This window comes from Daucus carota, chromosome 3 (genome assembly GCF_001625215.2).
Source record: "Daucus carota subsp. sativus chromosome 3, DH1 v3.0, whole genome shotgun sequence".
Taxonomy (NCBI): Eukaryota; Viridiplantae; Streptophyta; class Magnoliopsida; order Apiales; family Apiaceae; genus Daucus; species Daucus carota.
In genome coordinates, this window is record NC_030383.2 from 7,274,576 (window position 1) to 7,299,466 (window position 24,891).

A 24,891-nucleotide genomic window follows, 5' to 3' on the forward strand; every position below is an offset into this window, starting at 1 on the left:
CTTGATTTGTTTTTAAAAAAATAAAATTACTTGGTTAAAATAAAATAACACAGAGAAATAAGCTATATATATTAAAGTCTTAAAACCATAACTTTTAATATGCCGTCGATCAATATATAACATACCAGTTAAATAAAATGATTCAAACTAAAATTAAATTAATTAATCATTTAGAAATTAATCTAAAAAAATATAATTAATTTTGAACCGGATAATCTGACACGATACGGTGAAAACTGATATCTGATTAAACGGAAATAGATCAAGAATTTTTTTTTCGTAATCCAGAATATTGGATATCGAATATTTGAATTAGTCTTTAACAATTAAGCATGATGTGCTACATTGCTCACCCCTAAGAAATACGAGTATCAAAATATTTAAAAATTTAAGTTTGCACAAAGCTAAAAAAATAAACACACAACTACTTGAGCTAAATATATTATGTTTTTGTGAACTTCATGAGGTGTGACTTATATCTCCTCTGTTTTTGTTATTTTAAATTTCAGGAAATCGTTGTTTGAGATCTGGTTTATAACAATTACATGAAAAATCATTAAAAGTCTTAATCATCAAGCTTAGAAAACTAATTATAAAAAATTAAAATTTAACAAGCCAATATTATAACAGATTGTATCAAAGTAATAATCTTCTAATATTTCTAATTAACAATAAAAATATAAGACATTAAAGTATTTTATGTTGATATGAAAATTAAAAGGTTAAACCACATTAAAGATGTCAGAATTTTTTTGGGCACAGTTATAGGGTTATTAGTTGAAATTATACTTTTATAAAAATAAGGTATTGGTCTTTTTAGTTGTTACAATTTCTATTTATGCAGAATGTGTGCAACATATGCTAAAAAAGACTGTGTTGATGATCTGCCCATCATGTGTCACTTAACTATGACACCAAATCTACGCTCAAAAAAGAAAAAATAAATGTAAAACAATGTACGCCACACATCTTCTTCTCACGACGATTTAGGATATCGTAGTTCAGCATATCAAAAACAAGTTTTCACCAAAATCATGTTATATTAGATTAAATAATTTAATAATTTTCAACAATAAATTACAAATACTTTTAATTGAGGAATAATATATTTAAAATCTAAAAATTCTGGTATTCATGTCGAATGTAATTTTGAACCTGTAGATAATATGATGATGACCTCTATATCCTCACGAGTTTAAATATAAGAAATGAATTCAGTAGTAGTTTTTGATACATAATTTTTAAAAAAATATAGTACTTATTATTATTATTATTATTATTATTATTATTATTATTATTATTATTATTATTATTATTATTATTATTATTATTAATGCTATTAGGTTGCAAATATAACATTTTCATATCTGCTTATTTTGTCAAAAAATAAAAAAAATCATCAACATTATTTAATTTTCATATTTGCTATTAGGTTGCTCGAAACAATACGATGACACATCAATATTATTTAAAACACGATATAAACTAGAGACCCGTGCCTCGCACGGGTTTTTATGCTAGTTTATTTATGATAACTTAACCTCACCTGTGCACAGGATAGAAAACCGGTAAAATAAAATTGTCATCCTGTATAGCTTCACGCCTTCACCAGCCAGAAGCTGTCGTCACCTTCTCTAATTGTCCATTTACGTGCCTTTGTCCTGTAATTTTGATAGGTGACAAGTCCTCATATGGAAATAAAGTTTTGGTACCCACTTCGATGTAGCTTCAACTCGTACTTGCACCTATATATGTTGCATAACACTGAACAGCCTATATATATGTCATACCCTCCTCCATCTTTAACTTACCACAAACTACAAGCATATCCTATCGACTGTGATAAAACAATGGCAGCCTCAACATTCCTATATCATCGTCATCAACAACCATTCTATCCCAAGTCACTAGTTTTCGATTCCTCGATTATTAAAAACGAGCTGAACATACCTCAAGAGTTTATATGGCCTGACCATGAAAAACCAAGCTCACATACTCCACAACTCGATGTTCCTCTCGTCGACGTAGGAGGCTTTCTCTCTGGTGATCCTGTTGCAGCTGAGAAAGCTTCGAAACTCGTGGGACAAGCATGCCGAGAGCATGGATTCTTCCTCGTGACGAACCACGGGGTTGATGGAAACCTAATATCGGATGCTCACAAGTCTATGGACTTGTTTTTCGAGCTTCCGCTTATGGAAAAACAAAAGGCTCAAAGAAAGCTGGGCGAACATTGTGGGTATGCTAGTAGCTTCACAGGGAGGTTTTCTTCCAAGTTGCCGTGGAAGGAAACACTTTCATTCGAACACTCTACTAAGAAGACCTCATCCACCTTGGTCGAGGATTATTTTGCAAGTGCACTAGGCAAAGACTATGCTAAACTTGGGTACGTACAAGAATTCTTAATTATAATAACATTATGGGTTTGGCTAGTGTGTGCCCATGGGAACATGCTAAGAGCTAAATTTGATATGTGGAGTTTTTGTATATGAAAGGGTCCATTATTATTAATAAGTAGTAGCCAATCAAAAATAAGTTAAATATATGAAATTTGGTACTTAGCATGTGCTGATGGGCACACCATAGAAAAACCGTAACATTAGTAGCTGGTTAATTGCCATGGTCTCCTGTACTAATCTATCTCTTGCATGCTTGCCAATTTAATTAGGAAGGTTTACCAAGATTACTGCAACGCGATGAGCAGGCTTTCGTTTGGCATCATGGAGTTGCTGGCAATCAGCCTTGGCATAGATCGGTCTCATTTTAAGAATTTTTTCGAAGAGAATAACTCCATAATGAGGCTCAATTACTATCCAACTTGCCGCAGACCAGAGCTTACTCTAGGAACTGGACCTCATTGCGATCCCACTTCATTAACCATTCTTCACCAAGATGATGTTGGCGGCCTCGAGGTTTTCGTGGACAACCAATGGCAGTCTATTCCTCCTAACCCCAGCTCCTTTGTTGTTAACCTAGGCGACACTTTCATGGTATAAATAGATGATTTAAACAACATTGAATCATCATCATGTATATATTGATGGGAGATGATATGACATAATTCTTTTTAGGTTGACACAAATTAGTCTTGCTTTCCAAGTACTAACATGAACTCATGTACATTTTTGGAAAAATTGCAGGCTCTATCGAATGGAAAATACAAAAGTTGCTTGCACAGAGCGGTGGTAAACAAGCAGAATCCTAGAAGATCTCTGGCTTTCTTTTTGTGCCCACAGAAAGATAAGGTGGTGAGGCCACCAACAGAGCTGGTGGACCAAGACAACCCAAGATTATATCCCGATTTTACGTGGTCGGCTTTGCTTGAATTCACACAAAAACATTACAGAGCTGACATGAACACTCTCCAAGCCTTTTCCTCATGGCTAACTACTTTCAACAACAAAGAGCATCTGGGAGAGGGACGTGTTAATTTTATTTTCAAATAAAAACATCTTCTAGTAGACATAGACTGGATAGTAACAATAAAATGATTTGTAGCTCTCTATGATAATGATGTTGTACTTTTTCCTTTTTTCAGTTTTTTATCCGTCGAGTCCGTGGTTAGTGGTACCACTTGTATATATAGAATGGTAAGGATATGCTATGTTCTTGTTTCTCTTTGTTTAATTTACTGGTGTGAGCCGTAACTTAACGTGATCGATTTGCTTAAATTATTTACTGGTGTGAGCTGATTATGTAGCGTGAGATACTCTCACATGAACTGCTGTCGAGGGTGATTGTCTCACAAGAAAAGTAGCAGTGACATAACGATCATAAGATTGATAATTCTTGGATCGATGGAGATTCAAAACAGAGGGAGTACAATGGAGCAACTCTGGGAACTGGGGTGTTTAATGCTCTATGGAGTCCTTGGGTTGATACCCGCTAATTGAATGCATCCAAGCCTAGGGAAAAGAAAATGCATGATCCACATTAATACAATCATTTAAAGACAAAATACACCTAGCCAGGTACCAAATCTCCATTGAAGATTGTCAGTACACAGTCGGCAATCGACACTTTCCTTTAATAACGTGACTATATTATTCTCAACTTTACTTGTAAATCTTTCGGGTGAATTAATTTGTTGCCAGTCTTCATCCCTTGCGAATTCTACAAGTATACACCAGTTCATTCATTCTTTTAAAGAATTAAATAAGTTCTTTAAAAATTAAAACTACACATTCTTTAACACAATTCTTTAGATATATATACAATATCTGAAAATAATATTTTTAATGTTCTGATCTATTAGAAATAAGAAATAGGTTTTGTAAATAGAACATGCGATGTCATGTTCTTTTTATATTAAAACAAAAGAAAGATTTGTAAAAATCAATTGAAATAGATTTTATAACTAGAATATATATTTTTATTCTTTCTATATTTAAAAACCAAACAAAAAGATATTTTATAAATAGAATATGATACATTTATATTCATATATATTTAATCTATTTCTTATTTTCTGTTTTAATTCAAATATGAGTGTTATGTCATTGTTAATTCTTTTATTTTCACTAAAATGAAAATCTTCACTTTAATACAACATATATTAATACATTAATATATATTAATACAAATATAGTTTACAAAATATCTACGCGAATTATTAAAATAAACTTGCACATGAAAATGAAATACATATTACCTAACCTCATCCTTTTATATTGTCCACGAATATCAAGCTTCACCTTTTGTTGATTTAATCGACGGATCAAATTTCATTGAGTACAAAAGTCGCATCGACGAGAATCAATATCAACATCCCCACAAAAACTAATAATTAATCAATGACTTGTGACAACAAAATCAAAATCTTTAACCAGCTTCCAGAGAACTCTTCACGTGCTACGTTTTTTGTGTTCATCATTGCTCAGTTCAATCATATACAATAAAACCACCTTCCCGGCATTCCTTTCATGTGTCCATGAGATTGACAAAAATTTAAACAGAGTACAAGTTAAATGTATTATGTATAGTATGTTTATCGATCGAGTTTCTCGACCACATCTGAAACCCCGAACGAATCTTCAAAATAAGATCACCACCTTGCACGAAATTTAAAACTCATAAACCCTGTGGCTACCCATGATAGTACGATACATGCGATCTGAGATCCGGTTGAGACAATCCTAATTTGGGATAATACATATTAAATATGTATTGAACGGTGAGAGACTTAACTATTTTGGAATAAAAAATTTTCTCAGGTCATCTAATTTGGGATGGAGGGAGTATATGAGTATATATATCTGAGAGTATTGGGTTTTGTAATCCAAGTTAAACTTATTGACGGATGAGTATCCATATTTTGAAACTTAACGGTTAGACTTTACTTGCAGTTTGTCACTAGTTTTTCGTTAAAAATTTCCGTCACGATTTCCGTTAAAGCTAAATACGAGTAGTTAGTTAAGGGATATTTTCAAATACTTGTAATTTATAACTTACAATTTTTATAAAAAACACACATATAATAATTCGATTTTATATTTAAAATATATTAATTTTTTAAAATAAAATATAGTTTTTTAATTAGATAAAGTATGTTTTAATTATATTTTTAAAATCATGTTATAAAATCACAAAGTGGTGGTCTCGAAAATATATAAAGATTATTACCGTACGTTTGTAACTCTTGACTTTGGCTCAATGAGAGATGATTACCCATATTTTGAAACCTGATAGTGATACTCAAAAGTTTATAATGTGTTGGAGTTTGTAACTCTTCCGTTAAACTTTTTTTTTTTGTTTGATTACACTATAATTATGGTCATAGTCATAGTATCCGTTCGATACCTAAATTTGATATAGATGAGAATCGAACTCATATCCTTGGAGACGACCGATGTTAAAGTTAAATATGAGATGTTAGTTCAGGGGTATTTTCGTACTTGCATAATATAATTTTTGATTTTTATCGAAAAAATTATCTAATAGTTCAATCTGATTGTGTAAAATATTTTTTACTTTACTACTAATACTCCCTGCTATCATTACTTAAAAGAAACTAAATATAAAAAATTTTACAGTTACCATATACGTCACATAGAATTACTCTCACATGTTACGATCTCACGTATATTAGGATAGTTCCATTAACCATAATTCACACTTATCTCCTCCAACTCATCAAAATTCTTAGCTAAATTTTAAGTTTTAGATAAGGTGTGAAATTTACTCCACTCATACCACACATAAACTTTGTCTAAATATATAACCTACTAATTGATATTCGTTATATTTAGCCAACCACTACAGGCTTGTAGAATATCTGTAGCAAGATTTCGTATCATTTATTACGATATGATAATATTCATTCTATTTATAACAATTTGAAAGAATAATAACTTACGATTTTTGAAATATAGCCAACCAATATAGATAGTACCATCAAAGCAAAATGACTAGCTTAGAGCATCTCCAACCATCTAAAACCCTTAGCTAAAAAGTGAGTTGGCATACTTAAAATAAAAAAATTTAGCCAACAGCTCCAAAAACACAACTCCAACCATGCTCAGCTGTTGTCTAAAAATTTAGCCAACCTCCTATCGATGGCTAAATTTGTCGAACCTCTACAAGTCTGTAAGAAAATCTGTAGAAAGATTGCACATCATTTATTACCATATTGAAATGATATATTCTATTTTAACAATTTAAAATATTAATAACATACTATTTTTAAATTATAGCCAACCAATATAGCCAGTACCATTGAAGCAAAATGTCTTACAGATTCAACAAATTTTACATAATGTCTTACAGGTCCAATTTAGCCAACGATTATAGCCAACGCCGTTGGAGATGCTCTTACAGAACACCGTTTGAGATGCTCTTATATTTCACTAAATTTTAAAAAAAACAGTCATATATAGGGCCTGTTTGGATGGTGGAAGCACCTTCTACTTACGGCTTCTGTTTTTCTTGACCCGTTTGTGTAAATAAGTAGAAACATTTTTAAGAAGCTGAGAATGCTAACTTCTCTCTCAGAGCTTGTGCTTCTTTTTTAAACACTTTATTCACTTATTTACTTTTCACTTCTACTCCACTTCTTTAATTTAAGTAAGAAGTCACTTCTTTTAAGCTAACTCAAACGGTCCCATAGTAGAGAGTGTGACTCTATTAACAGATTTATAGACACTGAGTGTTAAATATTGAACGAGAATTATACTCATTCCGTCCTAAATTAGATGACCTCGTTGACTTTGGGCACACAATTTAAGGTCCATTGACCGCATAGCTACATGACTTATTTTTAAAATTTTATTTTTGCAAATAAAAGTTTAAATATGAAATCTTTATTTACAAAAGAAAAAACAAAAAAATAAATTTCAGAAGTATACGGTCAATGTACCTAAAGTTACGTGTCCAAAGTCAACTAGCTCATCTAATTTGGGACGGAGATAATAGTGTTTTTTTTTTTTATCAACGATAATTATAGTTAGTTAGCTTGACTGACAGAAAAAGAAGTTAGTGAGCCTAAATACATCCAGCCTCTGCCTCGCAGGGAAGGGATATGTTATGACTTATGAGGCGATGGAATGACTTCACAATGAGCCTATAACACGATGCAAACAAAGTTTGGACAAGGCTTTGTGCCGATGCCTTGATTGGATCGGTGGTGCTGACTTTGCTTTGCATGACGAGTCTTTTCACTAGTATTATAAAATTCATATACGGGAAAAAAAACATTTTATTTTAAATATCTTATAAAACAAGAATTCTTTGAGGTCTATCTTTAGTCAATGGAGGCTAGCTGTGTTTTCTTTGGTTCTGATAAAAAAATTAATCCAGCGAAATAAGAACCAAGCTCCAAAAGTAGAGAGCTCAGTAATGTCCTTCATCGTTTCTATTTCACCTTTTATATACAAGGTATAGTTCTGCACCAAAGTTAATCGACCCTATATAAACATTGATCATCACACACATAATTTTGACGACTTCCAAAAAAATAAATAATAATAATAATCTCCTACTCTTGTTATCCAGAAATCATGGCTACTTGAACTACGGTATATTCATGGTCCTGTTGTTTCGGCAGTTAATTGAAGTATAATCTGACTTGGGCTGATTTCACTCCCACTTTGTTATCAAGACAAACAATCTCCGACTCGAAAATGATCTGAAATTATATTTTACTCCGAAGCAAAATTACTTTCTGTATTATTGTTCAATGGTATATGTGACACGGGACCTGACGCTGATTGCAACTACGAGACTGCAATGACTACAAGTGAAACCTTGAACTAGATAGACTATAGATGAGAAGTAAACATATATTAAATTCTCTGTTACGTTAAAAAAATAAAATGTCAGCTTGATAGTAGTTTGTATACAGATACAGTACAAATCACTATATCAGTCCGTGCTCTTGAAGGTTGTATAGCAAAAAAGAAGTGATATGCTGTTCTTAGTCCTCAATTAAATAAACTGAAATGATAAATAGGACTGACAACAGCATATCACTCCTTGCTCTTGAAGGCCGTATAGCCAAATGCTTGCCTGTTATAGCGGCTTCATACACTGAAAACACCAATCTTTCGTAAGTAGCCCCAACATTAGGAGAATGAACTGATTTAAGAGGCCTAAAATGGCAACAAAATCAACCATGGAGGGCCTGGACTATGCCCGACTACACATCCAAGCCTTCAAACCATCTTCAAACCTAGACATTGTCGTCTTACAGCATGCCTGCGCTAGTCTGCAGGCTACTCAGAGATGGTAGATAATCTTTACATTTGTGTGCATGGAATTCATGTAGTCTAAAATATCCAACACCAAAATTACCAGAGGCAGGAATCTTGATAACCGTGGACAACATAACAAGGGTAAATTAGAGGTAACCCATGTGTTTATGGCAATAATACTCATAGACATGGATCACCTTGTCAGAATGACGGTCAGGGCCGGCCCTAGAGATTCGAGTGCCCTAGACGAAAATTGAAAATGGTGCCCCTATTTTTCAAGATCGTAAAGGAAAATTTTACATACATTCAAATCAATATACAATGACATAATCAAAAACACTGTTTTAAGATTAACACAGTAAATTCAAATACAAATAAATATATAAATGCATAAATTTATTAGTATATACTACACATGTAAAGATTTTTTGGTGCCCCTGGGACAGTGGTGCCCTAGGCGGCCGCCTTGGTCGCCTTACCCAAGGGCCAGCCCTGATGACGGTTAATGATGCATCTAGAAGGGAAAAAATTTCTTACCATCTCATGAACCTGATGGTAATTAGCTTCATGCTCAGAAAATATGCTTGGAAGAGCTTGATTTCACACAAAAAACAAGCTACAGGAAAGTACACAGAAGTAAGTTATATTGTACTCGTTGAATACCACTACAATTGGCCATCCCTTTAGCAAAGTTCAGCATTACATAGGCATCCTGAATCACATAAAAAGAAAACATTTGGAAGAAAACAAAAACAAAATAATCATCAATCACTATTCAAAGTAATAACAATATAAAAAATGTATGCCTCAAACACTTCACTTGCCATTGTAAAACATGTGACTTTGCATATCATATACTAGGTATGAGTAGACTTCCCCAAGTTTGCTTAGTCTTATTCCTGATGTCATCAAACTAAATCATAGTCAATATTTCTTTTTTTTTTTTTATTAACCAAATCTGTCTTTGTATAAAGATAGCTAGATCCTCATGCCTAAGCTTTAAAATGACTTGATGCATTAAACTGCACCATATCTGCTATGAAAGCAAATAATGTCTAAACATGAGAAGTTTGTGCCTAAACACAATATATGTGAACTGTACTTCCTGTACAATCAATTTAACTTCAATTTCAATAAAAATAAGTTAACCATCCATCCCGGGTGAGTACATACCTATACCTGTTTTGGAAGTAGCATATTCAATATCCAACCTATGGGCTTGGTTGATATGAGAACCCGATTATATATAACTGAAAAGTAGTTTTTTAATACAAAATTATTTTTCCAACTGTTCTTATTTATAAACATCCGATGATAGTTAAACTTCTTAGGTTTCAGTTCCCCACTAAATTCTACTCTTCAACCTATTCCTGTGGTAACAGTAGCATAACCAATTCTTTTCTGAGAGCTTGTAAATAATACATCCTGACATGTCATAAAGCAAATATACTACTGCTTTGTGCTAATTGATGTAAAAAGACATATGAATGAAAACGAACATACCTGCGGATCATATCCTCAGTCCTCTCCAGCACACTGGCAGGTATCTGATAACTCCTGGATTTTGTTAATCTCTAACCATAATATAACAAATGACTTTGTTTTTCCATTCAAAGATGGTGTTACTAGAGAGTTGGTAGCAATAAAAGTTAAAATTCATTGACTATGTAAATCCTGTTTTTTACATTGAAAGATATTTAGGCAATAATTCAAATTAGTATACAACTGTACAGTACATTGCAAATACATCAGATCTCAACGTGCCTTCTTACGGGACCTTGATGTGAAGCCGGATGGAGGTGAAGGGGAAAGCTCAACAGGCAATGGTGGAGTATCCAAATCTCCAGAAAGCATTCCCACAACCTCTTTCATAGTAGGCCGGTTTGCAGGTAACTTCTGAAGGCAGAGTAGTGCCACCGTCAAGCAACGTAAAGCTTGTTCTGTGTTAAAAGACTGAATTGATTGGTCAACTAGATCAAGAAGCTTCCCTGAACGTGCAAGGCGCCTTGCCCATGACAAAAGATTAGCGCGTTGGAATTCCGACAATGGTGATCCTGTAACTTGAAGTGGTCTCCGTCCTGAAATGATTACTAACAACACCACACCATAGCTATAAACATCACTCTTTTCAGAGAGATCAGTACAAGTGCTGCACTCGGGAGCAACATAACACACAGTTCCCCTCATACTTGGTGTGCTACTAATGCCACCGCTTTTAGGGATCTCCCCGCTTACAGAGTCGTGACTATTGCGACGAGCTCGCCAAAGCTCACCACTCAACCCATCTAGCCACCAATCAATACTACCCCGGCTACCCCTGCTTCTTCTCCTTTTTTTCTTTTTATCAGAATACATATCATCATCATCCCTTTGCCACCATTCCTCCTCATTTATGTCATCATTCATATTCCCTTCTTTCTTCTTTTTCTTCTTCTTTTTAGCTAGTTCCTCGCTATATTCCTCCCTCCACCACTCCCTTGCAGGCCTTCTCTTCTCTTTCTTCAAACTCTTCTCCTCATCCAAAGACACCCACCAATCTAACGTTCTCCGACTCTTTTTCCTCTCAGGTTTCCTAATTACCCTGGACTCACCCCCACCCAATTCCATCTTCGGCGGTTCTTTCTTAATCTCACTTCCAATCCATTCCGTCACATAATCCTTCACACGGCTCGACCCATTTCCACCATTGTCTTGCTTCCACCACCAATCTTTCCCTGCACCACTCTTCTTACTCTTCACATTCACCAATTCATTCCCACTCAGAACACTATCCCCATCAAACTCCCTATTATCTAAACACCCGGACGGGGATGCCCCCACAGACACATCCACCACTCCCTCTGGAGAAACCTCCCCAACCTTAACCCTAACAAAACTCTCTGGCGACTGATCCGTAACCAAACTAAACTCATCGAAAACATTATTCCCAACCACACTCTCCACCTCTTCTTCCATCACCGACTCATTATCCTCATTTATAAACTCTTTTCTCACCTCAATTCCCTCCGGTTTCACCACCGCCAGTCCAAAATCACCAATCTTAGCCTTAAACTCACAATCCAACAATATATTACTCGGCTTAATATCCCCGTGAATCACCGGAGGATCACAACAATAATGCAAATACTCCAACCCTTTGGCAACATCAACCGCAATCGAAAACCTAGTTTTCCAATCCTTCAGCTCCCCACACTTCCTATGAAACAAACAATCCTGTAAACTACCATTCTCCATAAGCTCATAAACAAGCACCATACGACGTCGTTTCCGATCCGAGGAAAACCCAATTAGAGCCAAAACAAATTCAGAACTAAACTTAGAAGCTAAAAACAACTCGTTTTGAAACTCACGCTCACCTTGTAAAGACCCCGAGTCCATCACCTTGACGGCGACTTTCACGCCGTTGCTTAGGGTTCCGCTATAGACCGAGCCGAACCCGCCTTGGCCGAGACGGCGAGAGGGGGAGAACGAAGCTGTTGCGCGTCGGAGAGATGCGTAAGAGAAGCGGCGAGGCGAGGTGGAGGTTGTAGAAGGGGAGGTGCGTTTGTGTGTGAATTTACGGAAGCAGAGAGTTAGAGCTATGAGGAAGGAGAAAGCCACGGTGATCGGAGGTAATAGAACGTGGTGCTGTGTTGCGGTGGTTGTGGCGGAGGACAGTGGCGGCGCCGGCGAGGGTGCCGGGAAGTGACGTGGCATAGTTAAGTCAAAATAGACAGAGAGAGGGAAGTGAATTTGGGAACAAGGTTTTGTACTTTGAATGCTAGTTGTACTAGAATTCGCAAGTTCCTAGAATGGAAATGTTACTACGGTGGTTTTGTACAGTTACCATCAAAGAAATGTTAAAAAGTCCACGTGTTTGTTCACTAAAAAAATGAAGTCAACGAGTATCTGCTGCTTTTTTTTCTTTTTTTTTTGAAATAAAAGTATTAATCTAACAATAGAAAGTCATACGACAGTTAAACGATATTTTGAAGATAAAATATATACAAATACAAATATATGCTTCATGCATCCTCGTTGAATCACCGGTAATCTCTTCATCATGCCCTAATAGAGCTATCGTTTGAGCTATCGACCAGAACTGCGATTCCATGCAAACTTTCATCATCAAATCAAGACACCCGCTTACAATGAAGAAGCGAAAACAAAATTCTCACGAGGGAGAGAAAACAACCTTAGATCCGGAGCGGAACCACAAAAACAAGAGAAATCAGACTGAAAATCCACCCGGTTGAAATTGAGAGGAAAGACAACGAAATCTCCGATGGTTTTAGATCTAAGAATCTTCCCGAGAATAGATCTGGAATAGGACCACAAAAACAAGAGAAATCGGACTGAAAACCCACCCACTTGGAAGAGAAACAACGAAATCTCCGATGGTTTTCGATCTAAGTTTTCAGATAAGAAGTATTATTCGAAGACTATAAAGAAAACAAAGTAATTAACTGATTTGGGGCTTTCCACCGGTGAAAACTGATGGAAGCCCCAGGTGGCTACGACAAGAGAGAGGTCAGACTCTAGAAATAATTAGGGTTAGATGAGGGAGTGTACTTCTTATCACTTGGTCTCTACTGCTTTTATACGTAACCTAAATTTAAAAAATTAAAATATTTACAAGAAAAAGAACTTTAAAACAAAAAAATATGAGTTATTACTTTTATTAATTATATTTGATTTGAATATGATTTAAAAATTCCTTTTTCTTCTAATTATTTGTACTAGAGATTTAGCAGACTGGTATACTAATTTATAGATGGAAAATGGTTGTCTAAAATAATAAAGGGAAAATAGATTTTTTTGTCACCGAACTTATTATGTTTTTAGAAACTTGCCACTCAACTAATTTTTTTTTCTTTTTAGTCACTGATGTTAGGTTTGGATTTGTTTTTAGTTACTAACTTAAGTTCGGATATGATTATTAGCATTGTGATAATTTTTTGTAGCATCATTAACACATAGTGATAGTATATAATTTTTTGACAATATGATGTATGTTTATATCTTTGTATATAGCAATAATAACATAAAATGAGGTGATATAATATTAAAATCAGGAAAAATCGTAATTAGAATTCTAGAAATTCATTAAATCATCAGTATGGAATCAATGACTTCAAATAATTTATGCTCTCCATGATAAAATAAAATCTAATTGAGTGATACGATACATCATCTTTCAATATTAAAGTTTCAATCACCTAGTTCAGCCTAAGATCTCTCTTAAATTTATCCTCATAATTTTTAATAACTTTATCTTTTTATAATTTTCAAGATAAAGATTTATTTTTTTTGAAGGCAAAAAAATAAAATATATATATATATATATATATATATATATATATATATATATAGAGAGAGAGAGAGAGAGAGAGAGGGGAAAACTTATTATTCGATGATTTATGAGATTTTTTTTTTGCGTATAAAAATTTAAACACTAAATTTTAATTCGGAAGCAAAACTAAAATAATTTATGAGAGTACACTTTTTGAAACCGTAATATGCGTGTTTAACTCTTATCACCGAAGATAAACGATCCCGGGTACATAAAAGTACTATATATAAAGATAGACATATATCAAATCATCAAAACATTACAGGTTATCACTATATTTTCATAATACTACAAAAAATTAATATAATGGTAATAATCAAATCCGAACCTAACTTTAGTGGCAAAAAATTTTCCGAACCTAACATCAGTGACTAAAAGGAAAAAAAAATTAGTTGAGTGGCAAGTTTCTAAAAACATAATAAGTTCGGTGACAAAAAAATCTATTTTCCCAATAATAAAATGAATTTCTAACTAATCATTTTTAGGTAGATTGAATCTCGATTTTCAACATTTTTAAAATATTATTTAAAATTTTTAGATATCACCACCAATTAAATAAAGTATACTACCATATTTAACGAACAAGACACGGTGGGTGTTTGGCAACCTCTTTTAAGCCTCTCGGTTTATAAGCCAGAAGCACTCATTCGTACCGTTTGTGTAAAAAGTCAAAAAGCACTTATAACAAGCTAGGAACGTTAGCTTTTGTTTCAGGACTTCTACTTATTTCCCAAACACTTTAATCACTTTTAAGTCTTATTTTGCTTGTAACTTCTACTCCACTTATTTATTTTAAGAAAAAACACTTATTTTAAACTCACCCAAACGGCTCCACAACCACCTACCAAACTTAAATTTAAATTTGTTATTTTCTTAAACCAACCAAACGGTCCGTTATTCACGTTGATAACGTGTGATTTCGTTTTGAAGAACTCAACTACTTTGCATTTGCAAATGCGTTGTCTTTGGTTCCCCTTTCCGTTATGAAAGTCTATCTCTCATCGTTAAACTTCATCAACCGCTTGGAATATAATATTACTCTACTCGTAGCATTTTTAATCTTTAATTTAAAGCCTCTGTGGTACTATATGTAAAGTAGGAGTATTGGTTATTTACAAGTGCATGATTTTAAGCAATCCACTTTGATTAACAGTAAAAAAATAAAGATGAAAAAATAGTGAAAGGAAGAAATCAAACTGATGCCAATTCCAAAATTTAAAGTAGCTAGAGTGACTACTGTATCTGTAATTTACTCCATTAACTTAAAAATAGTGGTTGAAAAATGGATATCTTCCAACAAAAGCCAGTGCCAACGGATGTGCGCTGTTCACTACGACAACTCTTTAAGTACATTCAAATTAAAATCATATTTGATCGAATCTTACTTCATATAAAAAAAAGTTACTACTGCTTTTTCTAATTGTGGAGAACTGGAGTTCAGTATCATGAGAACCAGATGCCATGAACTTTTTAAAGTTGCAAGTCAGCTTTGTATAACTTGTCAGCATGGACGTCAGAAGCTCTTTTTTCTTCTTTTTTTTTTACTGTCAGCACTTTTATGGTACAAACTGAGAAACTGTAACTCAGCTTCTACATCAAAATCGGGGCAACCTGAGACTGTGTAGTTTATATTACTGCATGACTGATTTACAAAAGCGGCGGAACCAGAATTTCATAAGATTTAGACGGGACTGATACTAAATTCTAATGAAACTAGAATCTCTTATGCTTATGCATATGCAGTTTCCCTGGAGTCTATCTGCTTTTACTTTTAAACTACAGAAAATAGTTCATTTCAAAATTTGTATCCAGGTGATTTTTAATAGTGTGACTGTGAAGCCATAGGAAAAAAATTAGTCCGAGAAAAGCAAAAGATTTTAAAGAAGTTTGTGGACTTGGACCATCTTGATCTGTCACAGTATCTCCTAAATCTTGAATCTTGATACAACGTGCCCTGAACATTAATGGAGTGGTTCCGTAATAATAAAATGTTTAAACAAAGGAACAAGTACATATGCTACTCCGAAACAAAACACCACAGCAAAGAGCGTAATACACTAATGTAAATTTGGAGTTCAAATCTTCAGCCCCTTTGTGCTTTATATCTGCTGGATCTTGTTGTGATACAAATTATTAAAATATAAATGAAACAGAAAAGGAAAGATTTTGGGGTCTGAAATATATCTTTTGTCCAAAGTCTATTCAACGTCTTGACGAGATTTTAATAGATATGGATGATTTCACAGTAACGGTAAATAAGTGACTTATAAAGAGTCCATGGTAGAATATTGTATAAATTTGTTGAATATGTTTTATTGAATTTGTAAGACATTGTGTTTTGATATACCGCTTATATTGATTGACTATATTTTAAAAATAATATATTATAAATATTTTAGATTGATATAATTAGAATATATCATTTCAATATGTAATAAATAATGTAAAAACTCTTAGAGATTTTTTATATATTTGTAGAGTTTTGACTAATATAACCGTCATAAGAAGATTGGAGGTTGACTATATTTATAAATAAGAGAATTGTTTCATTAGAGTTGAGTATTTTTACATAATTTTTTACTTTTTCATTTAAAAAATGTATTAATGATGATTAAAGATGCTCTTATATAATAAATAAAAATATTTATTTTTCTCATGTGAACTCGAATTATGTCATTTTAATAATCTGAAATGAGTAAATATATAGATAATTACAAATAATATAATTAAATTATTTTGTTTAAATACCAATAATATGTTTTAACGAAATGGACGAAAAAGTTGAATAAAAGCTTGTAACTAGAAACAAGAAGAATCTACCGATGCCTTTAACAAAACATTTAGACTATAGTCGGGCTGGTCGGCAAACGGCAACAAATTGTGCCTCCAAGGCTCCAAGCCACGAGTTGACGCCCAATCTCGTCAAAGATCTCGCCAACCTACTTATTATTCAATCATATAAGCAATTCCGTTGGGTGGAGGCTGGCTTTACAAAATACACATGTCAATTCAAAAACAGAATAAGAGTTTTTACTACGGTTTTGACTAAAGTAGCTAAAATTGGCTATTAAAATACTATAAATATTGACGGGAAAAAATTTGTAAGATATTTTGTTTTTAAAAGACTGATTATATTGATTAATTATATTATATTATTAATGATAAAATATATAATTCTAATATGTTCATTAATGAATATGATTTTTTTCACTTCTAAAATTTCGAATATTAATATTTTTTAATTATTTTTAACTAATAATAGTCTATGTTTAGAGATGTTCTAACCACCAATTTAATGTAAAATGTTGCAAACGGAGGGCACTTAAAAAATTCGATACTTAGAAAATATCTATGAAAAATATTCTTAATTTTTTTCCTCAGATTTAGTTATAATTAATATATTAAAAACAAAGAATTCGAGACAAAATTTTGGATGGTTAGCATCACTCGATATATATATTCTCTGCAACTCGCTAGCACGTTACACTTGATTCCATTGATTGCGTGCCTGATCGATGGGAAATATTTGTGCAAAATTCTCTATATTAGCATTTCTGATAGAAAAATGTCGACATGTTAACCTACTACCTTCATTTCTTAATAATTAAAAACATTTACATAAGCAACTCAATTTTTGTTGACATTCAAACTCTAAACCAAACACATAAATAAGTCTAATTTCAAACCATTTTGATATTTTTATGGAGTCAAATTATAATTTCAAAATACCACATGTTTAACCTACTACATTCATTTCTTAATAATTAAAAACATTTACATAAGCAACTCAATTTTTGTTGATATTCTAGCTCTAAACTAAACACATAAATAAGTTTAATTTCAAACCATTTTGATATTTTTATGGAGTCAAATTATAATTTCAAAATATTCAATTTTTTTTTTTTGACTAATATGAATTATAAATTTACAATTTGAGCATCTGTTCTCAGAAATTCTCATGGTGAGCCGCTCACGGAGTATAAACTTAACCACTTCGGCACTACTTTTGTTATTTTCTTTCATGAATAGATCATTTAAACCTCTGTGTCCGGAAGAACCGGGTTCGACTCTGACTCATCCAAGCTAAAAAAAACACTACGGGTTATTATCGATACCCAGACCCCAGTGAAATACATTTGACTTCCGCATCAAATTCAAACCTGAAGCTTTTGGGCTCGGCTGCATTACTTGTTTGTACAAGACAAAATACATTCTGTAATTCTCTGTATTTTTACATCAGTTCTCCTATGGACATGCGTTGAGTTGGGTTGCCGCAAGGCCCGCAAGGAGGACCCTCAGGCCTAATATATCACAGGCCCACTAATCCCTGGTTAAAAAGCCATCACTCATTTTAGCTTAGTTTTAAGTTTTAAGTTTTAACTATAACTTTTTCTTCCATTAGGAAATCTTTATATTTTTATTTTTTACACACTGTAATTGCAGTGCACCATGCAAACCATCAGCTGGACTCTGTAAACAGCACATAAGGTTACATTTATTACTGTATTTGCAATTTGCAGTAGTGTTCTCTATAGAAAATATGCCTAGAAGTCTAGAACTCAGAGAAAACTATTGAATTTATATTCAGATTGCGATGATTTCATCCATTCTACGAAGAACAAAAAAAATTAACTGAGAAAGTGTTTAAATTTAAGATGAAGGTAAGTTCATGTTTAACCTAAGACTCTGCTGAGAAGGTCTCACTTCTAGGCATGACAAGCATAGGACTGATAGGATATAACATATGATCCGGTAAGCCCTCCTCGCTGCACCTTGATGTTTTCCTCCTCTCTGCACGTTGATGTTTTGAGAAAATTGTCACATGATACCAAAGTTCTACCGGCGCAGAAGTGCAAAAGCACTAGATTCCGTAAATTTGTATGTGAACTCGATAAGAATGTCAAATTTATAAGAGCGGCTTTTGTACAGAATGGCTACTAAATTTATACAAACAAACCGCGCATACATAAATCCTTGACCTTGACCGCTTGAGCACTGCCATTTTGTTATTGTCTTGTTAATGCAATCAGAAGTACTACTGTCTGCTCGCTACTTATTTCTTCATATTTCAATTATATCATTGCAGTTTTGAGTTTTCCCATTCCCACTGTCTTGGAAGCCTTGTCAACAAAGCTTGACTGTGCAGCTGATCGGAATTCTTATGAGTATCTCTATTTCTTTCTGCATTGTGAGCTATGCATCTAAGATGAACATCTCACGGCATCATATAAATTTACAACAGCACATCGGATGCAGATTCTTAATATTGCAGCCCAGACGTACCGCTGTTGTACCTCATGGTGGAAATGCAGGTCTTGTATGAGGAATCCTCCATGTTATTGAGGAGGTAAACTGAGGTAAACTTTATGACTGTCTGTACTTTCTGTTATTTTTAGTTATTGTTCATGGAATTGTTAAGCAGTAATGGCGTTTCTGCGCAAGAACAACTTAGCAGGCAAAAACAGCACGTAGAATATAAGGATCAGAGATTTTCTTTTAAGGCTCTTTTTGTGGTTTTGATCAACAGCGGTTTCACGTATAGGCTTCAACAGATCTTATTCAGAGTACTTACTGCTTCCTAGTCACTAAAATCTAGACTTCTGGAACCCATGTTTCAAATATTTTAATCAAGCTCATCTTGAGCCTGGCAGGATTAGGTTCTCTGCTCAATACACACTAATTGGACATTAGTAAATGCAATTGGAAGTTAGAGAAGCACAACTAGTTTCAGAGTAATGACTTCCGGAAAATAATATTTCTGATAAAAATTTTAAGAGCTGAATGCTTGGATCTCTCGATGGCATCCTGCTGTTGAGACTAACTAGACAAGTTACAATAATTAACGATCACATCATCTCTGACTGCAGAGACAAAAACATCAACTACACCTTTCTGTGGCTAAGGAAAATGACATTAATTATGTTATACACTTTTTAGAAAAAAAAGAAAAAGAAATCCTGAGTTTCTCTAATACTCCAACACAGTTGAGTTACTCAGCAATCTCTCTCCCTGATTTTGATCTCACAGTTAGTATCTCAGTACCTGTTTTTAATCTCACAGTTAGTATCTTTGTTACTGTACATTGGTCAATAATTTAGGCAACTGATAAATTTGCTAATATCTTGATGATCATTTTGACCGTACTGACATTCCTGCCACAACTTTATATATCAATTTTGGAACTTTGTTAGCTGCTGTGAAATGCAAACAATACAGTTTTTGCATTAGCAGAAGAATTGAAACTATGTGTACACCAGAACTTCTGCCAAACAGTCTTTTTATCTTTGAATATCATACTAAAAAATAGTTGTTTTCTCATTAGTAACAGCCAAATCACCTCAAGTTGGTAGTTGCAATCCTCATACTTGGAGTTGCAACACTTATCTAAGGAAAGGAAAGATCATTGCAAGAAAAAATGTAACAAGTGCATACAAATTTAAAGAAGAAAACCGAGCTAGGCAGTTTGTAATCGTAACAAAACATCTATTTATTGTGGTGCCTCTAGATCCATTCATCTTTATATTGGTACTGGAACCCTTGTCACTATAACTGGTGTTCTAACCTTGTGTACTCCGTCCTTCCACATCAAATGTCCAAACTCAGGCCCGGCTTGTAATTTCTTACCTATGAAGGTAACCTTGTAAGATAATTTCTGATGTTTCTTCGTGAAATGCAAGGTTGTTGGCTCAACCTTAATGACTACACTTTTGAATGGTGAAACTACAGCGTGGTAATTTGAAACAGCTTTTCCAACATTTGTTACTGTCCTGTGGAGGGTCAAGACCGAGTTATTTCCTTTTTCCAGGAATAATACTGAGAGCGCTGGGTAGTTGAGATCTCCGGGACTAGCAAGTGTGTTTCTGCAAGACCTGTTGGAGAACTTAGCAAAGACTACCATGTCACCGGGGCTCAGTTGAGCACACAAGAATTCAAAGTAATCTTGTGGCTTGAGATCATAAACTAGGCCGGGGTTGAGAGCTTTCAGTGGGTTTATATGTCCAGCACCGTGGTCATATGGAGTTGAAGGGGCGCCTGTGGAAGCATCTCTTAGAGGAGTGTAATTGTTATCATGAATGTAAGCCGTCGTCATAATGGCAGATTTTATAGCTGCAGGGCTCCAGTCTGGATGCCTCGCCTTTATCAATGCAGCAATGCCACTCACATGAGGACAGGACATGGATGTTCCAGACAGGATATTGAAATTTACAATTCGTTTATCTGTTGCCAAGCTTGATGGACCAAGTGTATTAGTCCAAGCAGCGAGTATGTTCACTCCTGGTGCAACTATATCCGGTTTCAGAACCTCTAGACTCAGATAATTAGGCCCCCTGGACGAAAATGCAGCCACTACCGGGGAAGGCTTTACTCCTAGTCTGGTTCCCTGAAAGGAAAGGGTTGCTGTAGGATGTGAATTTGTCATAGCATATTCCTTAATTGATCTACCAGCTTTTTCCCCAACTGCAACGGTGGGGAGCAGGTGACAATCTGCTACCAATTCTTCCCCATTGTCTTCGGTGTTTGCCAAGATCATTCCAATTCCCCCTGCATCTTTTACCACTTGGCCTTTTTGAACCCGAGGAGTAACCCCTCGGTTGCAAATCACTATCTTTCCCCGGACAACCTTTGGATTCAGGGTGTCCTGCAGACACAAAGAACTCGGATCCAGGATGCTGGAATTACCACCTGTATACACCAAAGGATACTGCTTTGCCGGGGACAACTTCCTCCTGCCTTTGTAAAGTGAAGATCCTGTTATTTTCTGACCACTACCGAGCTTCACAGTAGATGGGAAATCTCTGTCCATTGTGCTGGCTCCCACTGTAGTAATCCATGGTGATATATTCGTCAAACTAACTGGAGTTGGCCCCCCATTGCCTGCTGAGCATGACACAAAAACTCCCTTCTCCATAGCCCCGAAAGTGGCTATGGACAGACTGTCGTGTTGATACGATGAGGATCCACCGCCTAAAGAGATGGACAAAACATTCACTCCATCAGCCACCGCCTGATCAACTGCAGCAAGAATATCAGAGCTAAAGCATCCAGAAGCCCAGCAAACTTTGTACGCTGCTATCCTCGCGCCAGGGGCCATTCCTCGGGCAGTTCCCTTAGCATAGCCTAAAAGATTCGCGCCTTGCACGGGAGATCCAGCAACCGTTGCTGCAGTATGAGTCCCATGCCCATCCTGATCTCTTGGTGATTTATACTCTTCCTGCTCATTAATCTTCCCTGCCCCAGCCTCGTACCCGTGATAAAACATCCGAGCACCTACAATCTTCTTATTGCAATGACTCTTATCAAATCCACGCCCAATTTGACACGTACCCTTCCAGCGAGCTGGAATTGCTGTCAAGCCAGTGTCATTGAAACTCCTGCTCTCAGGCCATATTCCAGTGTCAAGTACTCCCACCACAACATCATGATCCGCCAACTTCTCAGACCAAACACTCGTGCTCTCCTCCGATCCAAGCCCCAGGAACCAGGGACTTCTTGTGGTGTGCAATTCATACGCAACCTCAGGAAACACAGCCATCACAGCAGGATGTTGCTGCAGTCTCTCCACTTCCTCCAAACTCAGCCTAGCAGCCACACCATGAAAAGCTGTTTGGTAGCTATACATTATCCTCTCATTCTCACCATCATCATTTTCTTCATCATTTAGCTCAGCAGACACAGATTGTATCACTGAGGCATACCACTCTACATGGTCACCAAAAGTCTCTGGCTTGGCTAATCTATCGATTTGGACAATGTATGTCTTTGTAAACGGACTTGCTGTCAAAGACACAACATTGGTTATGGTAAGAGAGGCTAATAACAGCAAAAACACCCATTTCACAACCATTTTTTTCACTGAGAAAAGAGTAAGAATGCTACTGACTCAGTGAAGAAGAAGATGAACAGGGAAGATGGGTGCATCTAAAACTAGAAACTTTAATCAGTTAATAAAGAAGAGGGGCCTATCTCTGTATTGCTGTACAGAAAATTTAAAGTAGGTGGTTGCATAAATGAATGTCAGTGGTGTTGGGCTGGGGAGAAGTTAATCCAGAGCTTTTCCCACCAGATTTACTCTACTATTTCATCAGCTGAATTTAAGTGAGGGACATGTATCTTGATCAAAATGGGTCCCAGAAACTGGAAATCAACGGTGATGAGAGGTGGTTTCCATTGGCGGAATTGATTGCAGAAACTAAATTCATGAGTATGGGTATAAAAGAACTAATAATCTGTTACACATTGTATTAAAAGCTAATGAAATGCTTGCAATTTGGTGGTATAATCTTCATTACTTTTGACAAGAATCATGTTTCTCATGACTAAGTGAACAAGCAAACCACCATGGGCTGTTCCTTTGTGATAAATGAGGTTGCAGTGTTTTGCATGATGTATTATTTTTCGACATTATGTTATGACAGTACGCTTCTGCCTTCTCGGCCTTTGGCCTTTGATGTGCTATATACACTTGCAACTTGCAAGGCCACTATTTCTCCGGGTCTAAAAATTGCCGATTTGGGCCAATTAATTTCGTATAAATGTTTCCCTTTCATTTTTAATATTCGATTAGTCGCTATAAATTTTCTTAAATAATATGTTATGCCGTAAATTAAGTTAATATATTGAATTTTTATATGATATTTTAAAATATCTGATCAATCCTTCTAACAATTACCGACCATCCGATTAATCCCTAATAAGTATTTTTATTGGTTAACCCCGGGTACCCATTTTTACAATTATGTTCTTACCCTGGTATTACCGGATTGACGGAGTGTGTCACTATCACAAAAATTTAATCGGAACCCCTCATTTTTAACGTTTGATTCATTAATTTGACAAATATACAGTAGTAATTACTTGTTCACTGAATTTTCAAATTCAACACATCCTCCATCTCATATTATCCAACTTCAAAATTTTAAAACTTATTTCATTAGAAAATATATGGAATTCCCTTCAAAATCCATTTTTCAGATTTTTAAAATAATTAATAAATTTTCTTCAACTGAATGATGAAAATTTGGTATGACTATCTGATAATCAAAAGAGAACACATAATATGAGTGAGTTTAACGTATCAAGTGACCCAATGTATCAAGTGGGTCACTGAACTCAAAAAAGTATCATGATGATCACTGAAGTGGTCATAAATATCAAACAAGTATATTGAAATATAAATTCAAGTAGTAAAAATATTATTTATAAAGTTTTACACATTATTTTTATATTCTCCCTCCATCTCATATTATCCAACTTAAGAGTATCAACTTATTTCATTAGAAAATATATTAAATTCTCTTCAAAATCCATATTTCATATTTTTAAAATAATTAAAGAATTTTCTTCAACGAATGATCAAAATTTGGTAAGAGGACAGAGATGGAGGGTACATAAATCTTAATGAAATTAAATAGCAAAATCTTAACCACCATGAGTCGATTAAAATCTTAACCGACATGAGTCATTATAAAACAGATGGTCGGACTCAGAATCTATCGTTTTGCTTTCTTGCAGTTTGGGCTCTCAACTTTTGATACGGCAAAGATGACTTCATATCCCAACTTTCAACTGTATATGCATACCATACTTACCTAAACAGGTAGCGTTTTCATTTTTTTATAAAGGAGATATCACTTTTAACTTTTGCAGAGCAGACTTATTGGTTCTCGCCTCTCGGTTCTAGTCAAAATGAAAAATAAACGCAAAGTTTTGTCAAAATAATTATATAGTTATATATAATAAGCGTAAGGGAGATAATTTGGTCGCATGGTCCTCTGGTTCAAAATCTTATCATCCGTTGGATCTTATATTGAACAAATAAGCACCGTTAGATTGGAAAATGAACTTCTGTTCTACAAGGCAACTGATATCACCTTG

The 24,891-nt window shown here is 34.7% G+C and overlaps 3 protein-coding genes across 3 annotated transcripts; 1 reads left to right on the plus strand and 2 right to left on the minus strand.

The window, feature by feature from the left end:
• Positions 1-1,674: 1,674 nt before the first annotated feature.
• Positions 1,675-3,624, plus strand: LOC108211967 (gibberellin 20 oxidase 1-D). The gene is made up of 3 exons (XM_017383701.2): positions 1,675-2,383; positions 2,666-2,987; positions 3,138-3,624. Exons 1-3 carry the CDS (start codon positions 1,692-1,694, stop codon positions 3,441-3,443), a joined length of 1,320 nt encoding a protein of 439 aa, XP_017239190.1. The 5' UTR covers positions 1,675-1,691; the 3' UTR covers positions 3,444-3,624.
• A 6,697-nt stretch (positions 3,625-10,321) lies between these two features.
• On the minus strand, positions 10,322-12,475 carry LOC108210535 (receptor-like serine/threonine-protein kinase At4g25390). The gene has a single exon (XM_017381862.2). It carries the CDS (start codon positions 12,378-12,380, stop codon positions 10,440-10,442), a length of 1,941 nt encoding a protein of 646 aa, XP_017237351.1. The 5' UTR covers positions 12,381-12,475; the 3' UTR covers positions 10,322-10,439.
• Positions 12,476-20,307: 7,832 nt separating this feature from the next.
• On the minus strand, positions 20,308-23,268 carry LOC108215397 (subtilisin-like protease SBT1.3). Its single transcript, XM_017387898.2, has one exon. The coding sequence runs from the start codon at positions 22,859-22,861 to the stop codon at positions 20,534-20,536; it is 2,328 nt and encodes a 775-aa protein (XP_017243387.1). The 5' UTR covers positions 22,862-23,268; the 3' UTR covers positions 20,308-20,533.
• Positions 23,269-24,891: the final 1,623 nt, after the last annotated feature.

What these genes read in the sequence shown, in the direction of transcription:
- LOC108211967 (XM_017383701.2), top strand. Translation starts at nt 1,692, where the DNA reads ATGGAAATAAAGTTTTGGTACCCACTTCGATGTAGCTTCAACTCGTAC. An exon ending in AAAGACTATGCTAAACTTGG is followed by an intron (nt 2,384 to 2,665) that starts GTACGTACAAGA and finishes CAATTTAATTAG; the next exon opens with GAAGGTTTACCAAGATTACT. An exon ending in ACCTAGGCGACACTTTCATG is followed by an intron (nt 2,988 to 3,137) that starts GTATAAATAGAT and finishes GAAAAATTGCAG; the next exon opens with GCTCTATCGAATGGAAAATA.
- LOC108210535 (XM_017381862.2), bottom strand. Translation starts at nt 12,380, where the DNA reads ATGCCACGTCACTTCCCGGCACCCTCGCCGGCGCCGCCACTGTCCTCC.
- LOC108215397 (XM_017387898.2), bottom strand. Translation starts at nt 22,861, where the DNA reads ATGGTTGTGAAATGGGTGTTTTTGCTGTTATTAGCCTCTCTTACCATA.